General features: G+C 45.6%; 1 protein-coding gene across 1 annotated transcript in view; it reads left to right on the forward strand.

Moving 5' to 3' along the window:
• The first annotated feature begins 586 nt into the window (after window positions 1–586).
• Window positions 587–27,190, forward strand: part of TAPT1 (transmembrane anterior posterior transformation 1) — a 56,568-nt gene continuing 29,964 nt past the window's right edge. Inside the window, exons 1-3 of the mRNA XM_073647177.1 lie at window positions 587–859; window positions 7,970–8,100; window positions 23,009–23,127. Coding sequence (XP_073503278.1) covers window positions 709–859; window positions 7,970–8,100; window positions 23,009–23,127 — 401 coding nt within the window. The 5' untranslated portion in view covers window positions 587–708. The remainder of the gene's footprint in view (window positions 860–7,969; window positions 8,101–23,008; window positions 23,128–27,190) is intronic.

The raw sequence follows: 27,190 nt of genomic DNA on the forward strand, positions 1-27,190 counted from the left end.
GCTAAGGCCATGGCAGCACTATCAGTATTTGGTCAGTATCCGGTCAGTATTTTTTCTCAGGAGTGGGAGCCAAAACCAGGTGAGGAACAATCAGAGAAAAGGTATAATAGAAACAAGTCACCAATTCTGCATTTATCACCCACTCCTGAGAAAAACCACTGACCGAATACTGATAGTGGGGCCGTGGCCTAATAGCATTATCGGACCTGGCAGGTTCCCTTTATCAGTGGGTTCCCCTGGCGTGAATATTTAATAGGGAGCCTAAAGGGCCGGCTGTTTTTGGTGAGTGAAAGCAAGTGATCCAGATCACCAGAGAGCTGGACTGCCCATCACTACCACCATGCAGCCTCTGATATCGCCTCCTGCCTGGGTAGAAAGACATGGTAAGGAGGTTGCATAGTTTGTCCCTCTTGCTCTTTAGTAAAAGTTAGGACATATGAAGGTAGTTATTCAGGAAACCACCAGGACTCTGCAGCAACAACCCCCAGCAATGCTACCTCAGGGGCAGCAGGAGACTGAACCATAGAAAGACTTATCTGAGGGCATTCAGACCTCATCCAAGATGGCGCCGGCGGCCTCCAGACCCCGCCCCGTGGTGTAAGCGCAGTCATCGCTCTCCCTGGCAGACCTGGCGCCGGCGCCTGGTGATGACGTGCTGTGTTTGGTGAGACACACTCACTTCGGGGATCCTGGCCGCCGCGGTAGGGGATGGCGGACGCGGCGGCTATCAGTGGCGAAGACAAGGAGGAGGATGGAGGGAAAAAGACGGCGGGGAGCAGCGCGGGCCCCGCAGAGACGCTGGGCTTCTACGAGAGGAGCGACGTGCAGCGGCCGGAGGAGAAGAGGAGCCGCCTGTCAGGTGATTGACAGGTGGAGGGGTGACTAATAGGTGGTGGGGGGTTAACCCTGCAGTGACCGGGGCGGTGCACAGCTGCCATCTGTGCCCAGAGCTGCCATTGTTTACCCAGGGGCCCCTCCCTGAGCGGCAGCAGGTGATGGCTGTCAGCTGAGCAGCACTGCAGACAGGGAAGTGCTGTATGTATGTGTGTGTGTGTGTGTGTGTGTGTATATATATGTATATAGGTCAGTGTCCAGCAGACAAGCATTAACACTGATTAGCATCTTTCCATAGAGATAAGCGGCTGCTGATTGTTCTTGTGACGCTTCTCTCCAGTTCCGATCCAGCATGCACAAACCCCCCCATACAGTATATAGAGCTGCTGACCGTTCTCTGAGGAGCAGCGTCCGTGTGTTATCTGGCACCGATGTCCTCTGTGGATCAGGCCTGGAGCACATTGTGTAACAGCCACACGTGGGCACGGTGCCCAGGCAGGTGTCTGACCCTGGGATCACAGCACTAGATCTGGAGCGGAGCCGGCAGCTGTCGCCATATGTGGCCCCAGGTGAAGCGTGGAGTCTCATTATATACAGGAATCCACTATTATATACAAAGCAACAGAAAATAATTCTGCAAAACTAGAAGTGTCAATAGTTTATTTCTATCAAGAGAAATCCAAATCTCCTTAATGGTGTGACCGCCATCTGCCTTCACTGCAGCATCAGGTCTTCTTCATACACTTGTACACCGTTTGTGAAGGATCTCAGCAGGGAGGTTCTTCCAAACATCTTGGAGAACTAACCGCAGATCTGTGGATGTCTCTTCATGTAATCCGAGACAGACTGGATGATGATGGTGAGATCAGGGCTCCGCTGTGATGTTATTCTCCTACTTTTCCAAGATGTTTGGAACAACCTCCCTGCCAAGTCCCTTCAAAAACTGTGTACATGTACAAGTGTACCGAGAAGAACTGCTGTTTTGAAGGTAAAGGGCATTCACGCCAAATAATAATGTGACTTAGATTTCTTTTTTGTTCATTCACTTTACATTTTGTTAGTTTATTTGTATCAATTATTAACGCACCACTCCAGCAGTTTTTTTTTTTTTTCAACACTGGAGTGGTGCTTCTAATTTAAGGTCCCTGCCCCCCAGTCTCATACTTGCCTGCCGCCATCTTCACCTTATTTAGACGCCGCTCCAGTCCCACGGCACCATCTTGTGACCATAGCTTCTGACTGTCCAGATGTTACATCACAAGCTCTCAATATAAGTCTATGTGAGTCAGAGCGAAGCTGCCATAGACTCGTATTGAGCTGGGACCCTCAACGCGCTCCAGAAGACACTGGAGGTCACATACTGCCGGAGAACGTCGGGAGCGGTGTCGATAGAACGGGAAGATGGTGGCAGGTGAGTATAAGAAATGGGGTCAAGGACTGTAGATAAGAAGCACCACTCCAGCGGTAAAATGAGAAAAAAATGCTGGAGTTCTGCTTTAACATTTCTATTTTTGAGATGATTCTTACTTTTCTGCATTTTTTTTACACCCACCTAATACTTTTGCATAGTACTGTAAGTACAGCTACAGAGCGGAGGTAACGTCTTATGGTTCCTTATTGATATTCTCGCATAGCCCAGCCGGTGTAGCGTCAGAGTGCCCAAGCAGAATGTTCGAACAGATGCGATCGGAGCCTCACTCCAGAGCTGCGCACATTGCGGCTCACATCTGTAGGGGGTTTCCGCGTTTCATAAAACGGCCGGCCTGTGGTGACGCACATATCGAGGGGCGCCAGGCCAGCTAATCAAGTGAATAGCCATCGGGTCAGAGGCGGTACTCCCTCTCCCATTCCAGTTGATGGATGATTTGCGCTCATTCTATTATTGGCCTTTTAATTCATTGCTGATTTTTATGGTCTATGCCCCCTGAAGAAGGGAGTTTGAAACGCACGTCGGGGCACTTCACGTGTGCGCTCTCCTGACGGGTCCCTCGGTCTCAGGCCTCCTGGTAGGACTCCGTGATTTGGTTCAATCCCTGGTATGTATTGGCAACCATTATTCGATATAGGGATTGTACATTGAAGGGAGCTGATGAGCAATTCTCTCCTGTCTACTCTTTATGTACTATAGAGGTGATTTACTAGATTGCCATATATATATATATATTATTCTGATTGTTAACCACTGTTGCTATGACAACAACGGTTTGGCGTTCTCTAAGCCTGAATAATATGATTGTACAAATTAGAATATGTGGGGTCCCGTGGGGCAGTGACCATGCTTTGTGAGAGGCTTTTTAATGCTACCACTGTTCTCGGGTTCACTTTTCCCCTATTTTGTGCCTTCTATTCCTTTTAATAATAAACTTTATATGAATTTCTAAAGAAAACCTTTGGTAGTCCCTCTTTCGTTGTATGCTTTTGTTTTCTTATCAAAAGGTAATAGACACGTCCCTTTGGTAAAAACCATAAAAATTTAGCAGTAAAAAAAAAACCTTGTATCTCTGCTGCCATCCATGGCGCCTCTTATTAGCCGGCCCAGCTTGAGGTCATCATGGTGGCCAGGACTACTAAGCGGAGGATGAGTTGTGGATGTCAGCAGTAAGAGGCGGCTCGCAGGGGTCCTGTCCGGCAGCCATGGGATACAGACTCGGCCACAGGGATGGTTTTTGTGAATCGATTTGCTCATCTCTGCTGCGTAAATTGTCGAATAGATCCTTTACCCCTGAAGAGGCTGATGTGCTTACTGTAATCCATGCCTGTATAACGCCGATATCAAAACGACCATCATAAAATTGTCATTTTAATCTCCGGTGTTCCTAAACACATTAAACATCTATTCTGCTATCGATTATCTCAGGAAGTATATCAGCCTCAACAGGTCCAAGAGATCTATAAATGTTTATTTTGTGAAATCTGGTCACAGGTTCACTTTAAAGGGCTATTCCAGCCATAATATTATCACTAGTGATGAGCGAGCATGCTAGACAATCATATAGGGGACTTTCTTGTTCTCCTTTACACCCCAGAGTTGAGGGCTGCTTTGTTAGAGTGGTTCCTGTCCTGCTGAAGGGAAAATGCCCAGGTGGCCCTGGCTTCCTCCCTCAAAATCAGCTATTTTCAGGGGTGCTGAACGAAGGTCCTGTTGTAATCAGCTGATCACCCTAGCGTAGGGATGTCAAATACACAGAGGGCCTAAATTCAAAACTTGGACAAAGTCACGGGCCAACCAGTATACAATATAATGGGCCCCGCATAGCCCTCCATGCAGAATAATGGGCCCCGCATAGCCCTCCATGCAGAATAATGGGCCCCGCATAGCCCTCCATGCAGAATAATGGGCCCCGCATAGCCCTCCATGCAGAATAATGGGCCCCGCATAGCCCTCCATGCAGAATAATGGGCCCCGCATAGCCCTTCATGCAGAATAATGGGCCCACATAGGGATAGTGGTTCTGGTGTCGGGGGCCAAATATAACCACCCTGTGGGCCAGATTTGGCCCATGGGCCAGAGTTTGACATGTATGCCCTAGCGACTGCATGAAAAAATCGGTTCACTTTATTGGTAGGCCTCATGCATGTTCCTTACTTTGCTGTCAGTAACAACATTTCTTCGTTTACTTCACTTAAAATCATGTTGTATGCACCAATAACATTCAGAGCTGCATTCAGAATTCTGCTGGCTGCGATTGCCTCTAATGGTCTCATACAGTGCACACACTGTCAGGATTCCTCTATGTGGGCACATAGAGAGACGGCAGACTTTTTTGTTCAGCCCAGAGAACCTCTTTAAAGTGTTTAAAGTCTTCCTGAGAGCTAACAGTAAAGCAGCAGAAATGTGAGTAGCTTCATATTGGCAGCGCGTCTCTAATAGTACAGAGGCGGAGTTCTGCCCTCGATGAAGTGGGTGAAGGGTTGTGGGCACAGGAGCGTTGCCCGGTACTTGCTGATGTTGCCCTTTATATTTCCGCCTGTGTTATGTTTAGGTAACAGCTGCTTTTACTCTTGTTTCTAGTTGTTTGTAGCAACCGATAACCTGAGCTGACGCTGGTGCAGTCACCCCCCTAATATAGCAGCACGCCACTGTTTTACAAGAAGCGTCCCCGAAGCATCGGCACGCCTGCGGGAGAGGTGGACTGGCATGGAAAATGCCTTCTTGTGGGTGCTTGTTGCTGGCATCCAGTAACGTGAGAAGTCCTGAAGGCCGAGAGGTTAATAGCTATGTACCTGGCCGGATCACAGTGTTATCAGAGGAATCAAAAGGGATTTCTTCTAAAATAAAGATAGAACATTAAAAGGGTTTGTACCGAACCAGTAACTTATTCCTCATCGATAGGAGAGGGGAGAATGTAAGGGGCCGACTGCTGGAAACCCCAGCAGTCCCGAGAATACGGTCTGGATAGCGCTGATGTCCAACCTACGCTTCATTCTCTATGGGACTGCCAGCGATGCCGAGTATCGTGCTTGATCTTAAAGGGAACTTGTCACCTTGTTAAAACGTTATATACATGTAAATAAAGGGTTAATCTGTGCTTAACTGGCCACCTTACTGAAAGTGTGGCCACTGGGAGAAAATTGACTTGCTTCCTCTTGGAAGCCGCCGGCTTTCAGTCCTGAGTCACCGCTCACTTTGTGAGTGACAGACGGCTGTAAACCCGTCCCCAGCGCTTTGATTGACATCCTGCTCTGCGTCATGTTTGTCTTATAACAATTGCAATCAAGTAAGATAACACATCCAGATAGTGCTCACTCACCGCCGCTGCTCCACTCTGTGTTTTATCTGCAGTGGTAACGTCACCACTGCAGCTCATGTCACCGCTGCAGCCAATCACTGAGCTCAGCATCTCTGCTCACTTACGGTAATGTGCACTTTAGTCCTGACATCACCGCAGCAGCCAAAATACATAAATCGGAGCTATGGTGGACTGGAGGGTAAGTACTGTTTGGGTTTGTTACTTGCAGTTGCTCAGGGTTCCACTTTGTTAAAAGCGGAGAGCCTCTTTAAAATAAATGTTCCATTTTGGGGCTACACAGAAATGACAGAACGTTAAAATTAATGTTTGCTCGTCAAAGCCAAACCCGATTGTATTGGGAATGAAGGTGCCCAATGCTTCATCATAACGGAGGGCCAGCCGCTGATCATGTATTTTCCCTTCTGGATTGTGGGAAGATACAGGGTGCAGGGGTTGATATTTCCACACTGCTGAAGAATGAGTTAGAGCCTGATTCTATCGTAGTAAAGGCATCCTACAGATGCATACATCGGTATTAGTGCCCTACTTATACCTCTGACGTGTGCTGCTGTGTAGGAAGATGTTGTCCATGCTACACCTGCGCATAAAAAAGGGACTCTCGCCCAGACTTCTGGCCTCCATAGGAGGGATCGAGCCCATTGGACGTATTTGGTTTAGTTCTCTAACAAGATATGAGCAGGGCCTTATAGATGTATGATCAGAGAATTGCTTATAGTGCAGTTCCCTAATATATCAATGTGATTCCCAAGAGTGAACCTTATTTTTATAATGCAGGTCTGTAGTTTGCACCATGGAGGAGTGATACAATCGTAGTGTCACCATCGCGCTTCATAACTGCGGACGCCGTTGCATTATTTCAGTTGACGACTTCACGGAGGTCAGAGTCTTGACTTTGACATTTCCAACTCTACCACGCGCCTTGATTCATGTCCCATTGGACAGGATCCTGCTGTATTATTACACTACGCAACTTCTGAGCAGTTTAATGAATGAGCTGGAAGAGGTGACATTGAACTCTTTACAGCATTTGCCAGGAACGTGATAGCAATGCTTTATATCGTGTACTGGTCGTTCTGCAAAACAACGATAATGGAGCGGAAAAAGACAAGAGGTTCGCTCTAAATTCCACGTCCCCGCATCGCTGCGTGACCAGACAAAGTTCTTCCTAAAGCAACACTAAATAAAATAAAAAAAAATAAAAAATCTGAGCAATCCCCCATTAATACAATTCCCTCCCTTGATCCTATTGTGTCTCATTTTGCCATCAAAACTGAGAAATACATAAATATCTATCTTCTCGATGACCTCCTCCACTATCTCACCATCCTGTATCCGGCTGTAAAACCACTTGCAGCAGGATCCTCCCCCCAATTCCTTTCTTTGCAGTTGTAGACCAGGACTGCTAATCCCTGCCCTCCAGCAAACTGGTCAGCAGATGTTAGGAGCCTTCAGAATAAATTACATAATTAAAGGTGTTATCCAGGATTTTTTTTTTAATTATGAGCCTAAAAACTAACAGGCAATTGCTAACTACCTGCCTGTTCCTTGCGCCGGCTCAGAGCGCGCACCGACTGCTCCTGCTGGCGAATCAGCTGCTCCATGTCAACAGAGCAGCTCCTCTTCTTCCAGGCTGCTCTGTCAACGGGGCTTGACTGCCGGCGTCATGCTGATTGACTGCCGGCGTCATGCTGATTGACTGCCGGCGTCATGCTGATTGACTGCCGGCTCCCCACAGTTAGGCAGCGGAGAGCTGGCTGTCATTCAGCATGATGTCAGGAGTCATGTCCTGTCAACAGAACAGAAGCCGCTGTCCTGTTGATGTGATGTCAATGGTAACCACAGAATCACTGGCAGGAGTGGTGTGTGACGGATCGGTGCCCGACAGGGATCGGATCGGTGCCCGACAGGGATTGGATACGTGCTGGATTCAACAGGCATGTAGTTAGCTATTACCCGCCTGTTAGTTCTTAGGCACATTGTAAAAAAATATATATATAAACGTCCCAGATAACCAGGGCTGTGGAGTTGGCAAGCTAAACCTCCGATTCCTCAATTTCCATACGACTCCACAACTCCGCCTCCCTCATATATGGCTCATGTTTAAGTGATAAATTTACTGCAGCACAGATTCATCTCAGCTAAAAGTCTAGACCCTTAGATCAGGGATAGGACAGACATTTATAGGACATTTCATAACTTTCCCAAATTCTTATGAAAAAATATTCCCCACAAACTGCATTGAACTACTGTACCCAATTTATTATATATTTTAGGAGTCGGTCCATTTTATACCGACTCCACCTCCACAGCCCCGCAGGTAACCAACATTTTTTTTTCCTGGCAAACTTGTAAATTGACTTTCCGTCCACTTTCTTGTCTTTCAGATCTGTCATTATTCCGGTTCATCAGTGCGGAGCTCACCCGGGGATATTTCCTGGAACATAATGAGGCTAAATACAGGGAAAGGCGGGAGCGGGTGTACACCTGCCTACGGATCCCCCGAGAGCTGGAGAAGGTTAGTGTGAATGTGAATATTAGAGAACCGTCGTTCCCTGTGTGTGGTTGGTGGAGGCCGTCTTCTGACCTTTTAACTCTCAACATAATTAAAGGGATTGTCCAGTGGATGTTTTTTTTTGTTTGTTTTTGTTTTGTTTTTTAAATGGTCTGAAAAAAAAAAGATGACCTAAAACCTTCATTAATGCCCCACAGCTCCAGTTCTGATATTTACCCAGTCCCTTTCTAGTCCTTTCTCAAAACATTGGTAGTGGCTGTAAATACCCTCTCAGTTAGTCATTGGCAGCAGCGGTGACCCACCTAAGCCAGTGATTGGCTGAGCCGACATTTCCAATGTTTTGGCAGGAAGAGAAAGTAGAGACCAGTGGAGGCCCGTTACTTATTAGAATTGGATTTGTTGGGGATCTGTTAGGGTGAGTTGCGTTTATTTATCTTGTATACTAGTCCGTGCCTTTTTTAAAAATAATTTTAATGCTCTGGACAACTTCTTTAATTTAATACATAAGGTGTCCATATACCTGTTTTTAATATGTGTTTGGCCTACAGGTATCTGTCTTGGCTCTCCCACACTCATTTGGGTGAGTCTGCATGTGTTTGTTTTTTTTAAATGAGAAAAGAGAATTAAGCAAGGATCAGGCATGTTGAAATTCCGACAGGCCCCATCTTTCTTTTATACAACTTTCCAATATTTTTTCTGTACCAATACCTCATGGAACTAAAGATCCCAGATTCCAGTCAGTGGTAGCCTTTGTATTTTAGGGAATACAAAGGCTACCATTGCTCAGATCTGAAGACCTGGCCGGGCCACCTAGTCTCCCAGCCAGGGATATATAGAGCAGCTAGCTCAGGTCAGGATGGCCAGCGGTCAGACCGGACATTTCATTTCGAGCCTGATCGAAAACTTCATAGATGCATGAAACTGAGCTAGATAAGAAATAAACAATTGTCTAAATATTCTGCAATAAACTTCCCCTACTAGGTTTATGGTGTAGAATCTGTGCAGCTCCTGTACATAGCTGGCTATGGTGCTGCTTCTGTCATAGATAACACATAGAGGTGTAAATGGTAGATCAGAATGTGTGGTAAAGTTCCTAAAGAAAGCCATATTTGGTTGTTTCTTCTGCCCACGGGAAGAGGTGTATAAACTATTGCCAACCACAACTGGGAGTGACTTAATTCCCTTGAGAGGCAAAGTATTCGGCATATTGAATTCGATCTGCACATTCAATGGTTGACTTGTAATGTGTGTGGAAATCTACATCTTCAAGAAGGGCAGAACGCACACTCTGTACTGTGAGTGTAGGTGTGGAGTAACCTACAAAGGCTGCCAGGTATCAGAGTGCAGATAAGGGGGAAAGCACAGGAAAAGGTGAATCATAGATGGTGTCCTGTGTACAGAAAGAAGAGCATTCATGGCAGACTCTTCAGGGGAGTGGAGAGGGGACCGTGCACTTCTCAGCTTCAGTATCTATCTGCCCAAAGAACAAGAGATCTCTTTATAGGCCAGAGGGGAAATCGGTGCAGTAATGAAGCTGTGCTTAGACATGAGAGCTAATAAGGACAGACGCATTCAGGACACAGGCCTCGTATCCTGCATTTATTATTGGGGGACATGTCTACATGACAAAAGTCTGGCACTAGGAGCAGGTTGTAATAGCTTCCACTCTTCGGGGAAGGTTTTCTACAGAATTTTGGAAGTGTCTGAATTTTCACCCGTTCATCCAGCATTTGTGATGCTGGAGGAGAGGGCCAGGCCCACAATCTGCTCAAGTGTTTGATGGGGTTGAGGTCTGGGCTCTGCGCTGCAGGTCGGATTCTTCCCACCAAACTCCTCACCCCAACCATGTGGTTATGGACCTTGTGCACTGGGCACAGTTATGGGGAACAGAAGCGGACCTTCCCCACACTGTTCTCACAAAGCTGGACGCTGCAATTGTCCAAAATGTTTGGATATGCTGAAGCATTAAAGGGGTTGTCCGGTCTTAAACTGCAAATCTGCAGTCACTCATGTGAATCCTCACATCGCGTGCACTTTGCTCTTTGAGGATTCGCCAGGAGCAGGCGGTCATGTGACTACAAGTATACGATATGCATACTCCCCGCAACATTCCGACTAGAGGAGTGTGACCTCGTTCAATGCGAGTGAATTGAGTGAGGCTGGAGACGTCTAGTTGGAATGTAGCTGGGAGTATGCATATCGTATACTTGTAGTCTCTTGACCACACACTGCCAGCACCGGAGTATCTGCACAGCGTGCAGTGCGCGCAATGTGAGAATTCGCAAGATTGCAGCCACATAGTGACTGCAGCCTTGTAGTTTAAGACCGGACAACCCCTTTAAGATTTACCTTCAACAGAACTATGGGACAAAAGCTGACCTCTGTATAACCACAGCATTATCCCTTCTCTACCACTTTTCAGTGGGCATAATGCAGTCAGGCGGGTAATGTTCTTCTGGCATTCACCAAACCCAAATTCTATCATACTCCAGATAGAGAAGTGTGATCCGTCACTGCACAGGACACGTTTCCTCCAGAGTCCAGTGGTGGCAGCTTTACACCACTCCATCCAACGCTCGGCATTGTGCTTGGTGATGTAAGGCTGTATGCAGCTGCTCGAAGCTCCTGGCGGGGGCGCAGTGTTTGTGCTGATGTTGATACCAGAGGAGATCTGGACTCTGTAGTTATGGAGTTAGCAGAGCATTGGTGACTTTTCTGTCCTCTGCTCCTTGTACTCGGGGACATGACTCTTTAATGTTACGGGGTCTCCACTTCGTGGTGGAGTTGCTGCCACTTCTCAATAATATCACTCACAGTTGATGGGGTAAGATTTAGAAGGAAGAGGTGCCATGAACGGCCTTGTTACCCGGTGGCTCCTATTACAGGACCTCACTGGTATCAGTGAGCTCTACACCACCAGCCATCCTACCATACGAGGGACCGGGTGTTATATATGGGGGGCAATGGGGCTGCATGTTGTACATCGGTGTGGGGGGGACGGACAATGGGGCTGCTTGTTGTACACCGGTGGGTGGGGGGGGGGGGACAGTGGGTCTGCTTGTTGTACACCCCGGTGTGTGGGGGGGGGGGCAGTGGGTCCGCTTGTTGTACATCGGTGTGGGGGGACAGTGGGTCTGTTGTACACCCCGGTGTGTGTGTGTGTGTGGGGGGATGACAACAATGGGGCCACTTGTTGTACACTGGTGGGGGTGGGGGCAATGGGGCCGCTTGTTGTACACTGGGGTAGGGGACAGTGGGTCTGCTTGTTGTACACCGGGGTGGGGGCGACAATAGGGACGCTTGTTGTACACTGTGGGCGGGAGGGGCGACAATGGGGCCGCTTGTTCTACCTCAGCGTGGGGGGGGACAATGGGGCCGCTTGTTGTACATCGGTGGGGAGGGGGCAATGGGGCCGCTTGTTGTACATCGGTGGGGAGGGGGCAATGGGGCCGCTTGTTGTATACTGGTGGGGGGGAAGGGGCAATGGGGCCGCTTGTTGTATACTGGTGGGGGGGAAGGGGCAATGGGGCTGCTTGTTGTACACCGGTGGTGGGGGCGGGGGCAATGAGAGTGAAGGGGAAAAAAAATAAAATTCAGTAATGAAGACTTGCTGTGTCCTAATACTTTTATACTATATGCAGAATTCCTATATACAAGTTGTCCTTTGCCGTTGCGGCTGGTTTCTTGTCTGTGATATCTTGGATTCCCAGGACCATGTCCGTCCTGACTGCCACCCAATGTTCGCCTGCAATTTTTACGTTCACTTTAGTTGGGAGCAGAAGTGAAAACCTCCTGCGTTCCCATCAGCACAAGATGAGAGAATCTGAGGATTTGTACATTTCCTGTTTCTGTAATGTGCAGAGTAGTAGTGACGTCCTGCAGCGACACGGTCACCCCCAGAGATGAGCGACGTCACCGGCAGCCGAGAGGGAAGGGTCTGCGGCTCGTCAGTCAGCAGCGTTATCTCTCCGCAGCACATGGACCTGTGTCTGCAGGATCCGGCTCCAGCCTTGTATTTATGTGCAGCGACAAACATGGATGAATGAATGTCGCCAGCCCTGGATACAGTTATATACTCTGTAGACAGGCCGCCATGTACTGTATACAAAGCTTACGTACTTGTCTAGGATGTTACACACAAGCCGCCGACGACCGGGGTAAAACATGTCCGAACGCCTTTGTAAAGAATTATATTAGTTCCTCTCCTCTGATGCTTTTGTGCCAGGACTAACACCATAAACCTGTAGTCTCATGCCACTGAGCCAGCATTAGATGATGTGAGATGCCACCTCCAGGCTGAGATCTGACTGTGCAAGGAACAGTACAATGTAGTATAGTTCTTCTGATTCGCTATGTCGCTTACCCCATGTACAGGGCATTGCAGTAGCTTGGGTATCTATGGTTATGACTAGTGATGAGCGAATGTTTTGTTAACCCTTTCGCCGAGTATACTCAGCCGAGCCAAGAGTATTTATAGCGTGCTCGGGCTTTAAGCTTTCGTTGCTCTGTGAACATGATTTGCGACTGTTTGACAGATTTAATACATGTGAGGAATGCTGGAAAAACTGACAGATTTAATACATGTGAGGAAAGCCTGTTTTTCCAGCATTCCTCACATGTATTAAATCTGTCAAAGAGTCGCAAATCATGTTCACAGAGCGACGAAAACTTAAAGCCCGAGCACGCTATAAATACTCTTGGCTCGGCTGAGTATACTCGGCGAAAGGGTTAACAAAACATTCGCTCATCACTAGTCATAACCATAGATACCCAAGCTACTGCAATGCCCTGTACATGGGGTAAGCGACATAGCGAATCAGAAGAACTATACTACTTTTCTAATTCAAAGTATTTGCTAATATTATTATTGCACTTACTACATATTGAGAGGGGATCTTGGAGATGGGAATACCCCTTTAAGGCTATTCCTCTTGGAATGTGCCTGAGAAAGCACAGCAAAAAGTGACCATAATGTACAGCAATGTCAAAACACCAATGCTGTGCTTCTGATCCATCTTATGTCAATTATTTTAACAGCTGCAGGTTTTTGAAACCCTGAGGTGGTTAAAAAAAAGTGACATGCTCATCCTATAGAGTTGAAAGCCGCCAGCAGCATAGCCACCGCTAGAACGACGGCATCTCTGTAACATCATGTGCACATACCCTAAAAGGGTTTCTGAAAGCCTCTGTCCCCAGCCGCAATTTGTTTAAAAAAAAAAAAAACTATATGGACTTTGCTCATACTCCCCAGGTCCAGCACTGAGTCTCCACTGCTTCTCCCAGTGTCTGGTATTGTCTGCCACGCTGATGTCACATCGACAGCGCTGCAGCCAATCAGTGATCTCAGCGGTTTTGGGCAGCCACTGAGCCCCGTTATTGGCTGTAGTGATGCTCGTCATTGCTGTAAGAAAATAATAGGTACCAGGAGATGCAGCAGAGACTCAGCTGGACCTGGGGAGGGTGAGTGAAGATAAGGGTTTGTTTTTTAAAAAAATACTAGCTGGGGAATAGCCTGTTTTCATCTAATGTATATGGGGGTCTTAAAGGGAGTCTGTCACTAGGTTTTTGCCACCTACTTTGAGAGCAGTATAATGTAAAGACAGAAATCCCAACTCCAGTGATTTATCACTTACTGGGCTGCTTGCTGTAGTTTTGATAAAAAATCACTGTTTAATCAGCAGATTATCACTAGAGGACTAGTAAGCCTGTTCAATTGGAATAAACAACAGGAAAACCAGCACCTACACCTCCAATCACTCCTTCATGTAGCAGGACTAAGCACCTATCCCTTCAAGCCCTGGGTGCAAAAAAGCTTCCATTCATAGACGAAAAGATACTGTGAATAGTTCAGGAAAAGTGGAAGGCACTCACCGGACTGTGTTAAAATGCTTCTTTATTGTTTCTTCTTTAAAAACCTCAAAAGCTGGGGGGTATATGTCATGCTGTTCTTGACGATGGCCGACATGGGCTTCAACGGGTCAAACAGGTATGGGGAATGTAACAAAGGTGATTACTTTTAATCTAATCAACACACAATGACATCACCAAAAAGGGGTCAGAATAAGACCCTCACACACCGCTGCGAACATATAAACAAAACAGCAAAACATTAAAATTTTTTATAGAAACTCCTACCTCTCTAATCTATCATTTAGGCCGGTGGGTCCCTGTGCTTCCAAGCGTAGGATCCACCATGAGTAGGGGGTCTGTGTGGGTCCCCACCTCCTGCTGGTAACGGCACCTGCTCCAAACCAGCAGAACGCGTCAGCCTGGGATCTGCTTCATGAAACTCCCACAAATGCTCAAATCAGTTTTGAGGGAGGTAAAGGCCATGATCTATCCCAAATTTACCAACAATTTATTCTCAAGTGAAAGAAAATCATTAAATATACTAAGGGGTTGGAAAGATCTAGTCTTTAGGGAAGCAGACAAGGGAGGGAACCTAGTTCTGCTCACCCAAGAAGATTACCATCAAGAAGCGATGAGACAACTAATGGATTCAAATACATATAAAAAATTAGGACATAATCCAATTCACAATTTAAAAAAAGAACTACAGAGCTTCCTAAAAAAAAAACAAAAAAAAACAAGTAGAACTAGGCTTGATCACCAGAAAAACTGCTGAAAAACTTTACCCTGAATTCCCTAAAACAGGGTTCCCCAACTCCAGTCCTCAAGGCCCACCAACAGGTCATGTTTCCAGGATTTCCTTAGTATTGCACAGGTGATGGAATTATTACCTGTGCAGGTGATGCAATTATCACCTGTGTAATACTAAGGAAATCCTGAAAACATGACCTGTTGGTGGGCCTTGAGGACTGGAGTTGGGGAACCCTGCCCTAAAAGACCTCATTGGTACTTTATTCCAAAAATACATAAGTCTATATCTCAACCGTCGGGCGCCCAATTATCTCCGGGATAGGGTCCCTTACAGAACCCCTATCTAAGTACATGGAATGGCTCCTAAAACCTCTTTTAAAATCAATCCCATCCTACAGTATATAAAAGATACTAATGACTTTCTAGAAGTCCTGAGGGAATTTACATGTCAGGAGGATTTTTCATTAGTTTGTATTGATATAGAGAGTCTTTATACAAGAATCCCACAAGAAATGGGTGTGGAAGCTATGAAATCTTTTTTGACCAGCACAGATATTGGTGAGGACATGACCAGGTTTATTGCAGAAGGAGTTAAATTTATTCTTAACCATAATGCCTTTCAATTTATGGATGAATGGTTCATTCAACATAATGGCACTGCGATGGGCACGCCGGTAGCGTGTACCTTCGCTACCTTGTTTTCATGCTTTTTACCTCAGTTTTTGGGGGAACCAAGCTCAATTTTTTTTGGATGTTGGGATCATTATTGAAGAACTGAGTATTAAAACCGAAATTTTTAGGAAGCCCTCCTCAACAAATATGCTACTCCATTATGCTAGTATTCATCCATCTTATACAAAAAACTCATTGCCATATAGTCAGTTTTTACGACTCCAGCGAATCAATTCACGTGAATCGTTTTTTGGAACAGGCAAAAGAGTTGGAGGGCAGATTTTTGAGGAGGAGTTATCCTAAAATAATCCTAGAGACTATTTTTGAAAAAGCAAGAAACACAAATACCGTATTTTTCGGACTATAAGACGCACCTAGGTTTTAGAGGAGGAAAATAAAAAAATAAAAATTTAAGCAAAAAATGTGATCATGATGCACTTTTAAGGGGGAGGGGGTCTTCTGCTGACACTGGTATAGGGGTAATGTCCCCCAATTCTGACAATATCACCCATCCTGGTATATATGCCGCCCCCCCTTCCTTTTATATGTGGTCCCCATCCTGGTATGCCTGGCAACCCTCCATCCTGGTATGCCTGGCAACCCTCCATCCTGGTATGCCTGGCACCCCTCCATCCTGGTATGCCTGGCACCCCTCCATCCTGGTATGCCTGGCAACCCTCCATCCTGGTATGCCTGGCACCCCTCCATCCTGGTATGCCTGGCAACCCTCCATCCTGGTATGCCTGGCAACCCTCCATCCTGGTATGCCTGGCAACCCTCCATCCTGGTATGCCTGGCAACCCTCCATCCTGGTATGCCTGGCACCCCTCCATCCTGGTATGCCTGGCACCCCTCCATCCTGGTATGCCTGGCACCCCTCCATCCTGGTATGCCTGGCACCCCTCCATCCTGGTATGCCTGGCACCCCTCCATCCTGGTATGCCTGGCACCCCTCCATCCTGGTATGCCTGGCACCCCTCATCCCCGTCAGGCTGCACATTAAAAAAAAAATAAACACTCCTATTCACCTCTCTTCTCTCTCCTCCAGCGCTGCGTCTGGTCTGCCTGCACTGATCTCTCCAGGTGAGCCGCGCATGACGTCACTGCCATTCGCGGCTCACAAGGAGAGATCAGCTGCCGGAAGTCACTGGTCCCCACGCCTGGACTGTGTGCACGGGGAGCAGTGACTTCACTCTCCTTCATAGCCGGCACACAGCGGAGCCGCTCTGCGGCTGCTGCTGCTGCCGGCTATCTCCTGTGCCCACTCATTAAAGGGCATGAATATTCACCCCCTCCCCACGCCCATGGGTGTGAAGAGAGGTTGAATATTCATGCCTTTAACAGCTTGCACAGGAGATAGCAGGCAGCAGTGCGGCTACACTGTACACCGCTATTAAGGAGCACTGAATATTCATTTTCTTTAGCAGCGGGGACAGTGTAGGCTGCAGCGGGCGGCTGCTGCCTCCTGTGCCCCGCTCCTCTACCGATACCGCTCCCCCCCACACCCCACATATATATACACCCACCCCCAACATTCAGACTATAAGACGCACCCCCCATTTTCCTCAAATTCTGGAGGAAAAAAGTGCGTCTTATGGCCCGAAAAATTGTGTGTTGATTACATTAAAAGTAATCACCTTTGTTACATTCCCCATACCTGTTTGACCCGTTGAAGTGCGTGTCAGCGCGAAACGGCCGTCGTCAAGAACAGCATGACATATACCCCCAGCTTGGGATGTTTTTAAAGAAGAAACAATAAGCATTTTAACACAGTCCGGTGAGTGCCTTCCACTTTTCTTGAACTATGACTAGTAAACCTGCTGCCATGAGCTCTGTATAACCCTGACCACCCACCACCACTGATTGGCAGATTTCTGTGTACACTGTGCATAGGCAGAAAGCTGCCAATCAGTGGTGTGGGCGGGGTTATACAGAGCTCAGCATTCAGGGAACAGCTAGATCTGCAGCAGAGAAAACTGATTTTATCAAAATGACAGCAAGCAGCCCAGTAACTGACGCATCACTGTAATCAGGGTCTCTGTCCCTACATTATGCTGCTCTCAGATTAGGTGGCAAAAACCTGGTGACAGATTCCCTTTAAGATTATTGGAGGTAAATTCTAAATATTAATACTGACAGAAGAGATCTTAAAAACGGCGAAGAATTGCTGCAAAAAGTGTTCAGTAAAATTGTATAATTCTACCTTTAGTTATGAAGCTGGAATACCCCTCTAGACTCCTACATGAGTTCACACTCTGGGATACATCTATATGTGGCAGAGATTTTTGACACTCTCTCATTTGCTTGAGCCTGCACCGATGACCGGGCTGAAGGAGACTACCGGACTGCGGCAGCGGGTGACTAGGACTTGTCTGGAGAGGTCGCGGCACAATAATGTCCTATGACCCCTCGATGATGATTGATCCTTTTTTTTTCTTTTGCTTCTGTCGCTGTTGTGTCATGGTCCTGGGGGGCTGGTGGAGCAGCCAGGTGACCAGTGATGTAGGCAGCAGTAAGGCGGCAGCTCCTCTGTCAGGTTTCCTGGCGGAGCACCGTGTGTGGTCGGAGCTCAGAGATCACTCTACACATCTGCTTCCTCCTTCCTGATACAGCGCTGCCGCCACTCACCGCTCTATAGTCTACAGGCACTGTATTAGCCGGAGCGACTGATGCCCTGGTACAGGCACTTATTCTGCACCCCCTGTGCCCAATGATTTACACAGACCGCCTCTTCATTCCCGTTATACGTTTTGGGGTGACTGGGGCGAAACTGATACGTGGTTGTAATACAATATAAGTACATTTTCCGTGTCTGCTTCTCGGTGGCCACCCCTGGCAATAAATTTTAGTGGTCACACACATGCCTTACTGTTGCAAACGTTATCTGCAACTGTCCGCATCTGACTTCTCCATGCGTGTTGTGTTCCCTGCGCTCCAAAGCTAAAACTTAAAGGGGAACACTGCATGTTACATGATGACACGATGTCACATTTATATCTTGGGGAGTAGCATTGGATGGGGAACTGTGTTCCTTGGCCCCTTCGTTATATGGGGATACGACATTTTCTCTATCCTCTACATCATTTTATTTGTATTATATATGTATTTTTTTGTATACTTTGAAGTGCTTCATGTATTTGGGACTAAAAATTATTTTGCACGGTTTGGCTTCTACAGGCTCTTTATTTCATTGCACATTCAACTTTGATGTGGTCTGTCATCATAAATCAGCTTGGATGAGCTCTGTAAAATACAGATAAAAGTTACAAACTATCCGTGGGACCTTATAGCAGATTCACCAACTGAGCCCCAATTACATGCAAAAGGGGAATTTTCAAATTGTCCTTTGAGCAGCTCAGAACTATGCAGTCTCCTTACTTCCGGTTTCTTGGGGGCAAGTGCTGCTCATTGAGTGAAAATACGTAGTATCAGATTGGAGCTACTCACTGGAATCTACGTTCTGTAAGTGCGTGCTGTGAGTTTACTATGTTTTATTGCATGTAGAGATAACAGGGACTTTGAACAAGCACATGTTTCGGGAAAGTGAGAGCACTGATTAGGAGAGCTGCTCTGGAGGCTGCCAATTCTGAGTGTCTGGGGATTGTTATGCCGTACTGATGTGAGCTCTGTCAAAAGCTGAGGGGGGAGGGAAATGAGCAGCTAACTGCTGCATAGAATCAATAGGCTGGAAAGAGGTGGCTGGGATGTTAGGAGTTAACTCCTCTCTTGGAATGTAGCTGTTGCTCAAGCTCCGCCAGTGTTTGTCCACTATGTAAGATAAAAGCTCTTATTGCAAGAGAACAACAGCAAATAGAAAAAGCAAGTCATTTTCATTCTGTTTAAATAAAGCAATCTAATAACCTGTAAATATACCTTGTAAAGAGTATCTGTTAGTAAGATGATCCACCCTCCCCTTCTTCATCTCCTCAAGCTACATATATGTGGGTATGACACTTTTTATATTTTCTATCTGTTGCTGCATTTCTGATTAATTAGCATTTTCAGTCATATTAAAAAGAGACATTAAGTGCTCAGGTTATGACAGAGCACTTCCCAAGCTTCTGCATCCCGAGGTTGTTTACCTGCCCATCACCAGCCTTTTTAGCTTGATTGATTGGCTCACTGTCGGTGTGATGTCAGGCAAGTAAATCCTACACTGAGCTATCAATCAAGCTTATGACATGGCTGGTTCTGAGTGGGGTAACAAGCTCTGGAGGCAGAGCAAATGACTCACTTGGATATTAATGAAAACGCTAATGTCTTGGGAAGGCAGCAACAGATAGAAGATGTAAAGGTGTTCATAGATGTATGTTTCAAAGACCTGCATGTCCATATCTGGGGGTGATATTTGCTCTTATTGTTTTTTTTTTTGTTTTTTTTTTTACTTGGAAAAAAATGTATTGTCCCCCAAAGGGGTAAACCACCCCCTTTACATGCAGCTTCTACCCATTGAGGACCAAAGCAATAGTTTATGGGTACACCATTTTTGACTCTCTATGGGTAATGGAATTTTTCTGCATCTTGATTAATGCCAGTGCAATATATGACCCTCATGAAATGTTGCACATTGCCAGGAGGAGGTGTGATGACCGCATGCCTGGCCATCGCTGTGGAGAATTGCTGGATATTGGAGTACATTGATTGAGAGCAGTTTAGGTGAAGATTTCACTGTTCTAGGTTTACATGTCCACTCACCAGCCATTCACTCTATATTACATTTATGGGCAAGAGGATCGGGCACCTCGCCTGACAAGTATTGTTTCCTAGATCCAAGTGTTCCTGCTGGAAATGTTTGAAAGAATGGCAACTGGGTGTTAACATATCCCTGGTAAAGGGCATGTCCCTGTATTAGCCCCACACATGAGTATGGTCACGCACAGCGGGTCTCACTACACTGTGTGCAGAATTATTAGGCAAGTTGTATTTTAGAGGATTATTTTTATTATTGATCAACAACTATGTTCTCAATCAACCCAAAATATCCAAGCTTAATATTTTTGGAAGTTGGAGTGGGATTTTTTTTAGATTTGGCTATCTTAGGAGGATATTTGTTTGTGCAGGTAACTATTACTGTGCAGAATTATTAGGCAACTTAATAAAAACCAAATATAATCCCATCTCACTTGTTTATTTTCACCAGGTAAACCAATATCAGTGCACAAAATTTAGAAATAAACATTTCTGACATGCAAAAAACAAAATCCAAAAAAATTAGTGATGAATATAGCCACCTTTATTTATGATGACACTGAACAGCCTTCCATCCATAGATTCTGTCAGTTGCTTGCTCTGTTTTCGATGAACATTGGGTGCAGCAGCCACCACAGCCTCCCAGACACTGCTCCCAGAGGTGTACTGTTTTCCCTCCCTGTAGATCTCACATTTTATGATGGACCGCAGGTTCTCTATGGGGTTCAGATCAGGTGAACAAGGGGGCCATGTCATTATTTTTTCTTCTTTTAGACCTTTACTGGCCAGCCACGCTGTGGAGTAGTTGGATGCACGTGATGGAGCATTGTCCTGCATGAAAATCATGTTTTTCTTGAACGATACCGACTTCTTCCTGTACCACTGCTTGAAGAAGTTGTCTTCCAGAAACTGGCAGTAGGTCTGGGAGTTGAGCTTCACTCCATCCTCAACCGAAAAGGTCCCACAAGTTCATCTTTGATGATACCAGCCCATATCAGTACCCCACCTCCACCTTGCTGGCGTCTGAGTCATAGTGGAGCTCTCTGCCCTTTACTGATCCAGCCTCTGGCCCATCCATCTGGCCCATCAAGAGTCACTCTCATTTCATCAGTCCATAAAACCTTTGAAAATCAGTCTTCAGATATTTCTTGGCCCATTCTTGACGTTTTATCTTATGTTTCTTGTTCATAGGTGGTCGTTTTTCAGCCTTCCTTACCTTGGCCATGTCCCTGAGTATCGCACACCTTGTGCTTTTTGATACTCCAGTAACGTTGCAGCTCTGAAATATGGCAAAACTGGTGGCGAATGGCATCTTGGCAGCTTCACGCTTGATTTTCCTCAATTCATGGGCAGTTATTTTTGCGCCTTTTTTGGCCAACACGCTTCTTGCGACCCTGTTGGCTATTTGCCATGAAACGCTTGATTGTTCGGTGATCACGCTTCAAAAGTTTGGAAATTTCAAGACTGCTGCATCCATCTGCAAGACATCTCACAATTTTGGACTTTTCAGAGCCCGTCAAATCTCTCTTCTGACCCATTTTGCCAAAGGAAAGGAAGTTGCCTAATAATTAAGCACACCTTATATAGGGTGCTGATGTCATTAGTCAACACCCCTCCTCATTACAGAGATGCACATCACCAGATTTACTTAATTGGTAGTTGGCTCTCAATCCTATGCAGCTTGGAGTAGGACAACATGTATAAAAAGTATCATGTGATCAAAATACTAATTTGCCTAATAATTCTGCACAGTGTATAGATCTCTGTAACAACCCATCCACACAGGCAAGCAAATCAAAGCATAGATGTCCATAAATTATGTGTAATAATGAGTAATGACCCAGGGTAAAAGTATGGAAACCGCTTACTCAAATGTAATTAATAGTTTTTACAAAAGTCTTTGTTAGTGATGACAACTTCTTCTTCCACACAAACACTCTTCAAATCCTGAAGCTTCGTCTATAAACTCTGAGCTTTAGTTCCTTCCATAAATGTTTTGTTGGATTCATGTCAGGTGATCGGCTCGGCCATTCTTGCAGCTTTATTTTCTCTCTGAATCCAATTGAGAGTTTCTTTGGCTATGTGTTTGGGATCATTGTCTTGCTGAAATGTCCACCCTCGTTTCATCATTCTGGTAGATGACCGCAAATTTTTATCAAGAATATCCCAGTACATTTGTACATTCATCCTGCCTCCAATTATATGAAGTTTTCCAGTGCTGTATGCTGAAAAACAGCCATGCACCATGATGTTCCTACCTCCAAACTTCACTGTTGGTATGGTGTTTTTGGGGTGATGTGGAGTGCCTTTTGGCCTCCAAATGTGGTGTTTATTATGGCATCCAAAGAGTTACATTTTGGTCTCATTTGACCAGACTATATTCTCCCAGTATTTCACAGGCTTGTCTAAATGTTGTTGAGCAAGCTTTAAATGCTCTGGAACATTTTTGTTCAGAAATGGAGTCTTGCGTGGTGAGCGTGCATACAGGCCATGGAGGTTGAATGCATTACTTATATTTTTCTTTGAAACAATTGTACCTGCTGATTCCAGGTCTTTCTGTAGCTCTCCACAGGTGGTCATTGGCTCTTGGACAGCTCTTCTGAATTATTTTCAGTCATCTGTCTGAAATGTTGTTGGGAGCACCTGGTCATGGCCGGCTTATGGTAAAATGATGTTCTTTCCACTTCTGTATTATGGCCCCAACAGTGCTCACTGGAACCTTTAGTAGTTTAGAAATTCTTCTGTAACCAAAGGCATCAGTATGTTTTGAAACAATAAGGTTGTGAATGCCTTGAGACAGCTCACTGATTTTACCCATCATAAGATGTTTCTTGTGTGGCACCTTGGTAATGAGACACCTTTTTTTATAGGAGATCAGTTGAACCAGCTGATTCCACATGCAGTAAGATTAGAGGAATGACCTTCTCCATGTTCCCCTTTTGTCTTGCAGCTGATGATCTTCGGGTTCTTCCTGTGCCTGGACGCCTTCCTGTATGTGTTCACGCTTCTCCCATTGAGAGTACTTCTGGCTTTTGTCAGGTTCATTACGCTTCCTTGTTGTGGGTTGAGGTAAGTGTGATAAAGTTTTGGCCTCTTATATTAAACACAATTTTCAACGTTAACCATTCAGTAACTGCTTCATTTTGTTCTTAGTTTCCATTAAGGGAACCTCTTCTGACGCGCCACCTTTTTTGCACTGGCGCTTCAGAAGATCACAGTGTTATGTGCCCCACTGTCCCTGGTGGCCTAAAATTAAAAAAACAAATAAAAACCTTTTCGATGATCGGTGTAGTCCCTATTTTCAAAGTTAAGGATGATTTTTCATTTCAACCCCTTAATGCCAAGACAGGTTTGATAATAGTGACCTATTCGTGTTTTTTTTTTTTTATTTTTTTTTACTTTCGCATTCAAAGAGCCATAACTTTTTTTTTTTTTTTTTAATTTTCATTCAATAAAACTACATGAGGCTTGTTTTCTGCAAAATGAGTTGCATTTTTTTATCACCGCCATTTTGGGGCAAATATACTTTGATTTAATTTTTATTACTATTTGGCGAGATGGAGGGGGAAAATGCAAATACAAAAAATTGTGTGGGTTTTTTTTATTGCATCGGTCACCATACATTAAAATACCAAATTAATATCATTATATGATGATTGTAGTAATACCTAACACAATTTTATTTTATTTTTTACTTGTTTTATTGACTACCTTTTTGTAGAATTTTTATTTTTTTTTTCATAGGGTGATGAAGATAAAAACAAAATAAGGCAAATCCGAATTTTTTTTTTCTTTTAAATGCAATGCAAAGCAAAGGTTTTTAGTGCTGGTCAGGTTTCTCTGGTTTGTATTACTATAAGGGGGTGTAACTGCCTCTTGCCTGATTCTGCACTCCTCCCATTAACCAGCAGGTGTTGTATAAACAGCTCTGCTTGCCCTTTAAATGTAGGTGTTTTTAGCCCAGAAGAAGACATGTTTGTCCGTTTAGTTGTACGCTTGTAGCCCAAAAGAGGCACGTTAGGCAAAGTAGTTACCCATCAGGGGGAGGTTACCTTGCCGTGGTTGATGGGCACACATGAATTGGCCAATTTATGCGCTAAAAACCTTCGTTTTTTGTAAGTATTTGTTGCTGAGGAAAAAAACAATTTAGATTTAATATTTTCATTGTCAAGACGTATTTTGGTCATATGGAGTGCTGCTGCATTATCTCTTAATATATTTTACAGTTAAAGCAGCTGGCACCAGTTCACACTAGGAGGTGCTGGTCAGGTTTTTCTGGTTTATAGTGCTATAAGGGGGGTATATATATATTTGTTCAACTAGGCAACTTAGAAACTGTGATCGCTTGCATAATGCTTTGAGACACTTGGTATTCCACAGCATTATAGCTTGTCAGAGTTGGACTGTTAGGTCATAGCTATGCTATTAACGCACCGGCAGGGACCGATGGGTTGGGGGGGACTTAAAGTAAACGGGTCAGGAACGTCTCACCCCGAAATCCTTTAAATGAATGTATATCCCTTTAAAAGTCAAAGTAAGTTGATCCCTTTATGACCCTAAAGTGATGCTCCAACAGTGAGAAATCGCATTTTGACGTTCATGTATATATGTGTCTGTTAGTGCATCGCGGTGTGATGTTGCACTTACAGCTCCTCAGCCTCACGCTGTATTCCCTGCCTAGTGCCACTCTCCTGTGATTGATTGACAGGTTGTTGGCTCTGATACACAAGAGAGTATGACATCACTACTGAGAGAGTGTGACGCACATCACTGCTGAGAGAGTGTGACGCACATCACTGCTGAGAGAGTGTGACGCACATCACTGCCGAGAGAGTGTGACGCACATCACTGCCGAGAGAGTGTGACGCACATCACTGCCGAGAGAGTGTGACGCACATCACTGCCGAGAGAGTGTGACGCACATCACTGCCGAGAGAGTGTGACGCACATCACTGCCGAGAGAGTGTGACGCACATCACTGCCGAGAGAGTGTGACGCACATCACTGCCGAGCGAGTGGGACACGCACATCACTGCCGAGCGAGTGGGACACGCACATCACTGCCGAGCGAGTGGGACACGCACATCACTGCCGAGCGAGTGGGACACGCACATCACTGCCGAGCGAGTGGGACACGCACATCACTGCCGAGCGAGTGGGACACGCACATCACTGCCGAGCGAGTGGGACACGCACATCACTGCCGAGCGAGTGGGACACGCACATCACTGCCGAGCGAGTGGGACACGCACATCACTGCCGAGCGAGTGGGACACGCACATCACTGCCGAGCGAGTGGGACACGCACATCACTGCCGAGCGAGTGGGACACGCACATCACTGCCGAGCGAGTGGGACACGCACATCACTGCCGAGCGAGTGGGACACGCACATCACTGCCGAGCGAGTGGGACACGCACATCACTGCCGAGCGAGTGGGACACGCACATCACTGCCGAGCGAGTGGGACACGCACATCACTGCCGAGCGAGTGGGACACGCACATCACTGCCGAGCGAGTGGGACACGCACATCACTGCCGAGCGAGTGGGACACGCACATCACTGCCGAGCGAGTGCGACACGCACATCACTGCCGAGCGAGTGCGACACGCACATCACTGCCGAGCGAGTGCGACACGCACATCACTGCCGAGCGAGTGCGACACGCACATCAAATAAAAAGAGGAAAATCACTTAGAGATAATTTCTGCCTATGTGGTGGTTCCAAGCCTTAAAACAGGTTATTATCAGACATGAACCTTTCTTGCTGCTTAGATTTTACAAAACTTGTGAAATATAAGGAAAAGGGTTATATCTATTATGTGAGTAAATGAGCTCATATTATTATTATTAATAATTTATATAGCGCCATTGATTCCATGGCGCTGTACATAAGAATGGGTTACATACCAAATACAGATATCACTTACAGTAAACAAACTAACATTGATGGAACGGTACGGAGGGAAGAGGACCCTGCCCTTGCGGGCTTACATTCTCATATGACAGTCTTGTCATATCACACGGGTTAAGCAGTTTCTCAGAATCGGCAACTCCTTTATATTTTCTTATTGTTAGAAGCAGAAGTGATGCCGAGCATACAGAAAAACATAGAGGTTAAAGCTAGATATATGTTTAGATGTAAATTGTTTAAATAATAGTCAAAGCAAGCTATATAATATCAAGTATAACACGCCCCAACGCGCGTCCAGATAGAACTTACACAAGTTCTCGCTCCTGGAGCCTCACTTTGGGGTCTTACAGGGATCAACTTACTTGTGTTTTATTTTAAAGGGCTGCACAGTCATATAAATGGTCATAGGAGTATTGTCGCTATTGAATATGGCATTTAAATGGTTAACCGCCAGGGGTAGTTTTGGTTCTGCAGTGGGGTGCATCAACTGTCTGCTGATCGGCTGCAGTCTTTACACTCCATTTAGTTAGTTTCTTCCAGACTGTCTGCAGCAGTCATGTGTTGCCCAACTGCAAGGAGACCAGAAAAGGAACACAGTGCAGCGGAACAGTGTCTGTCCTGGAGGGAAGTATGGGGTTTTGTTTTTTTCTCCTTATACCACCATGGACCTATTAAATTTTAACTTCTACAGTAGTGAAGAGAATACATTTAAAGGAGTGTTCTCAACTCCCAAGATCCTATCCCAGTATGTAGTAGGTATAATAATATTAGCAAATACCTCCAATTAGAAATTTAATACATTTCTTCAGATTCACTATGTCACTTACCCCATGTGCAGGACATTGCAGTAACTTGGGTATCCATGGTTATGACCACTAAGAGCTGTCTAATTGTCACTGTGAGTGGACATAACTATGGGTACCTAAGCTACTGCAATGCCCTGCACGTGGGGTAAGAGACAGAGCGAATCAGAAGAACTATGCTAAATTTGTAATTGGATGTTTTTGCTAATATTATTGTTACACCTATTACATATTAGGATAGGATCTTGGATATGGGAATACCCCTATAAGCCCAGCCTGCATAAAAGGGGTTGACTCGGTGCGGGTCACTTTCGCATCATGTGAACTGAGTTGATGACGTTTGCTCGATTCCTGCACGTGGCCTATTCTTAATAAATGTGGCACATCTTACTCCAGCGGATCCTGGATCAATG

The sequence above is a fragment of the Phyllobates terribilis genome, unplaced genomic scaffold, assembly GCF_046119375.1.
Source record: "Phyllobates terribilis strain yellow unplaced genomic scaffold, ASM4611937v1 Scaffold_1__5_contigs__length_1240528914, whole genome shotgun sequence".
NCBI classification, from domain to species: Eukaryota; Metazoa; Chordata; class Amphibia; order Anura; family Dendrobatidae; genus Phyllobates; species Phyllobates terribilis.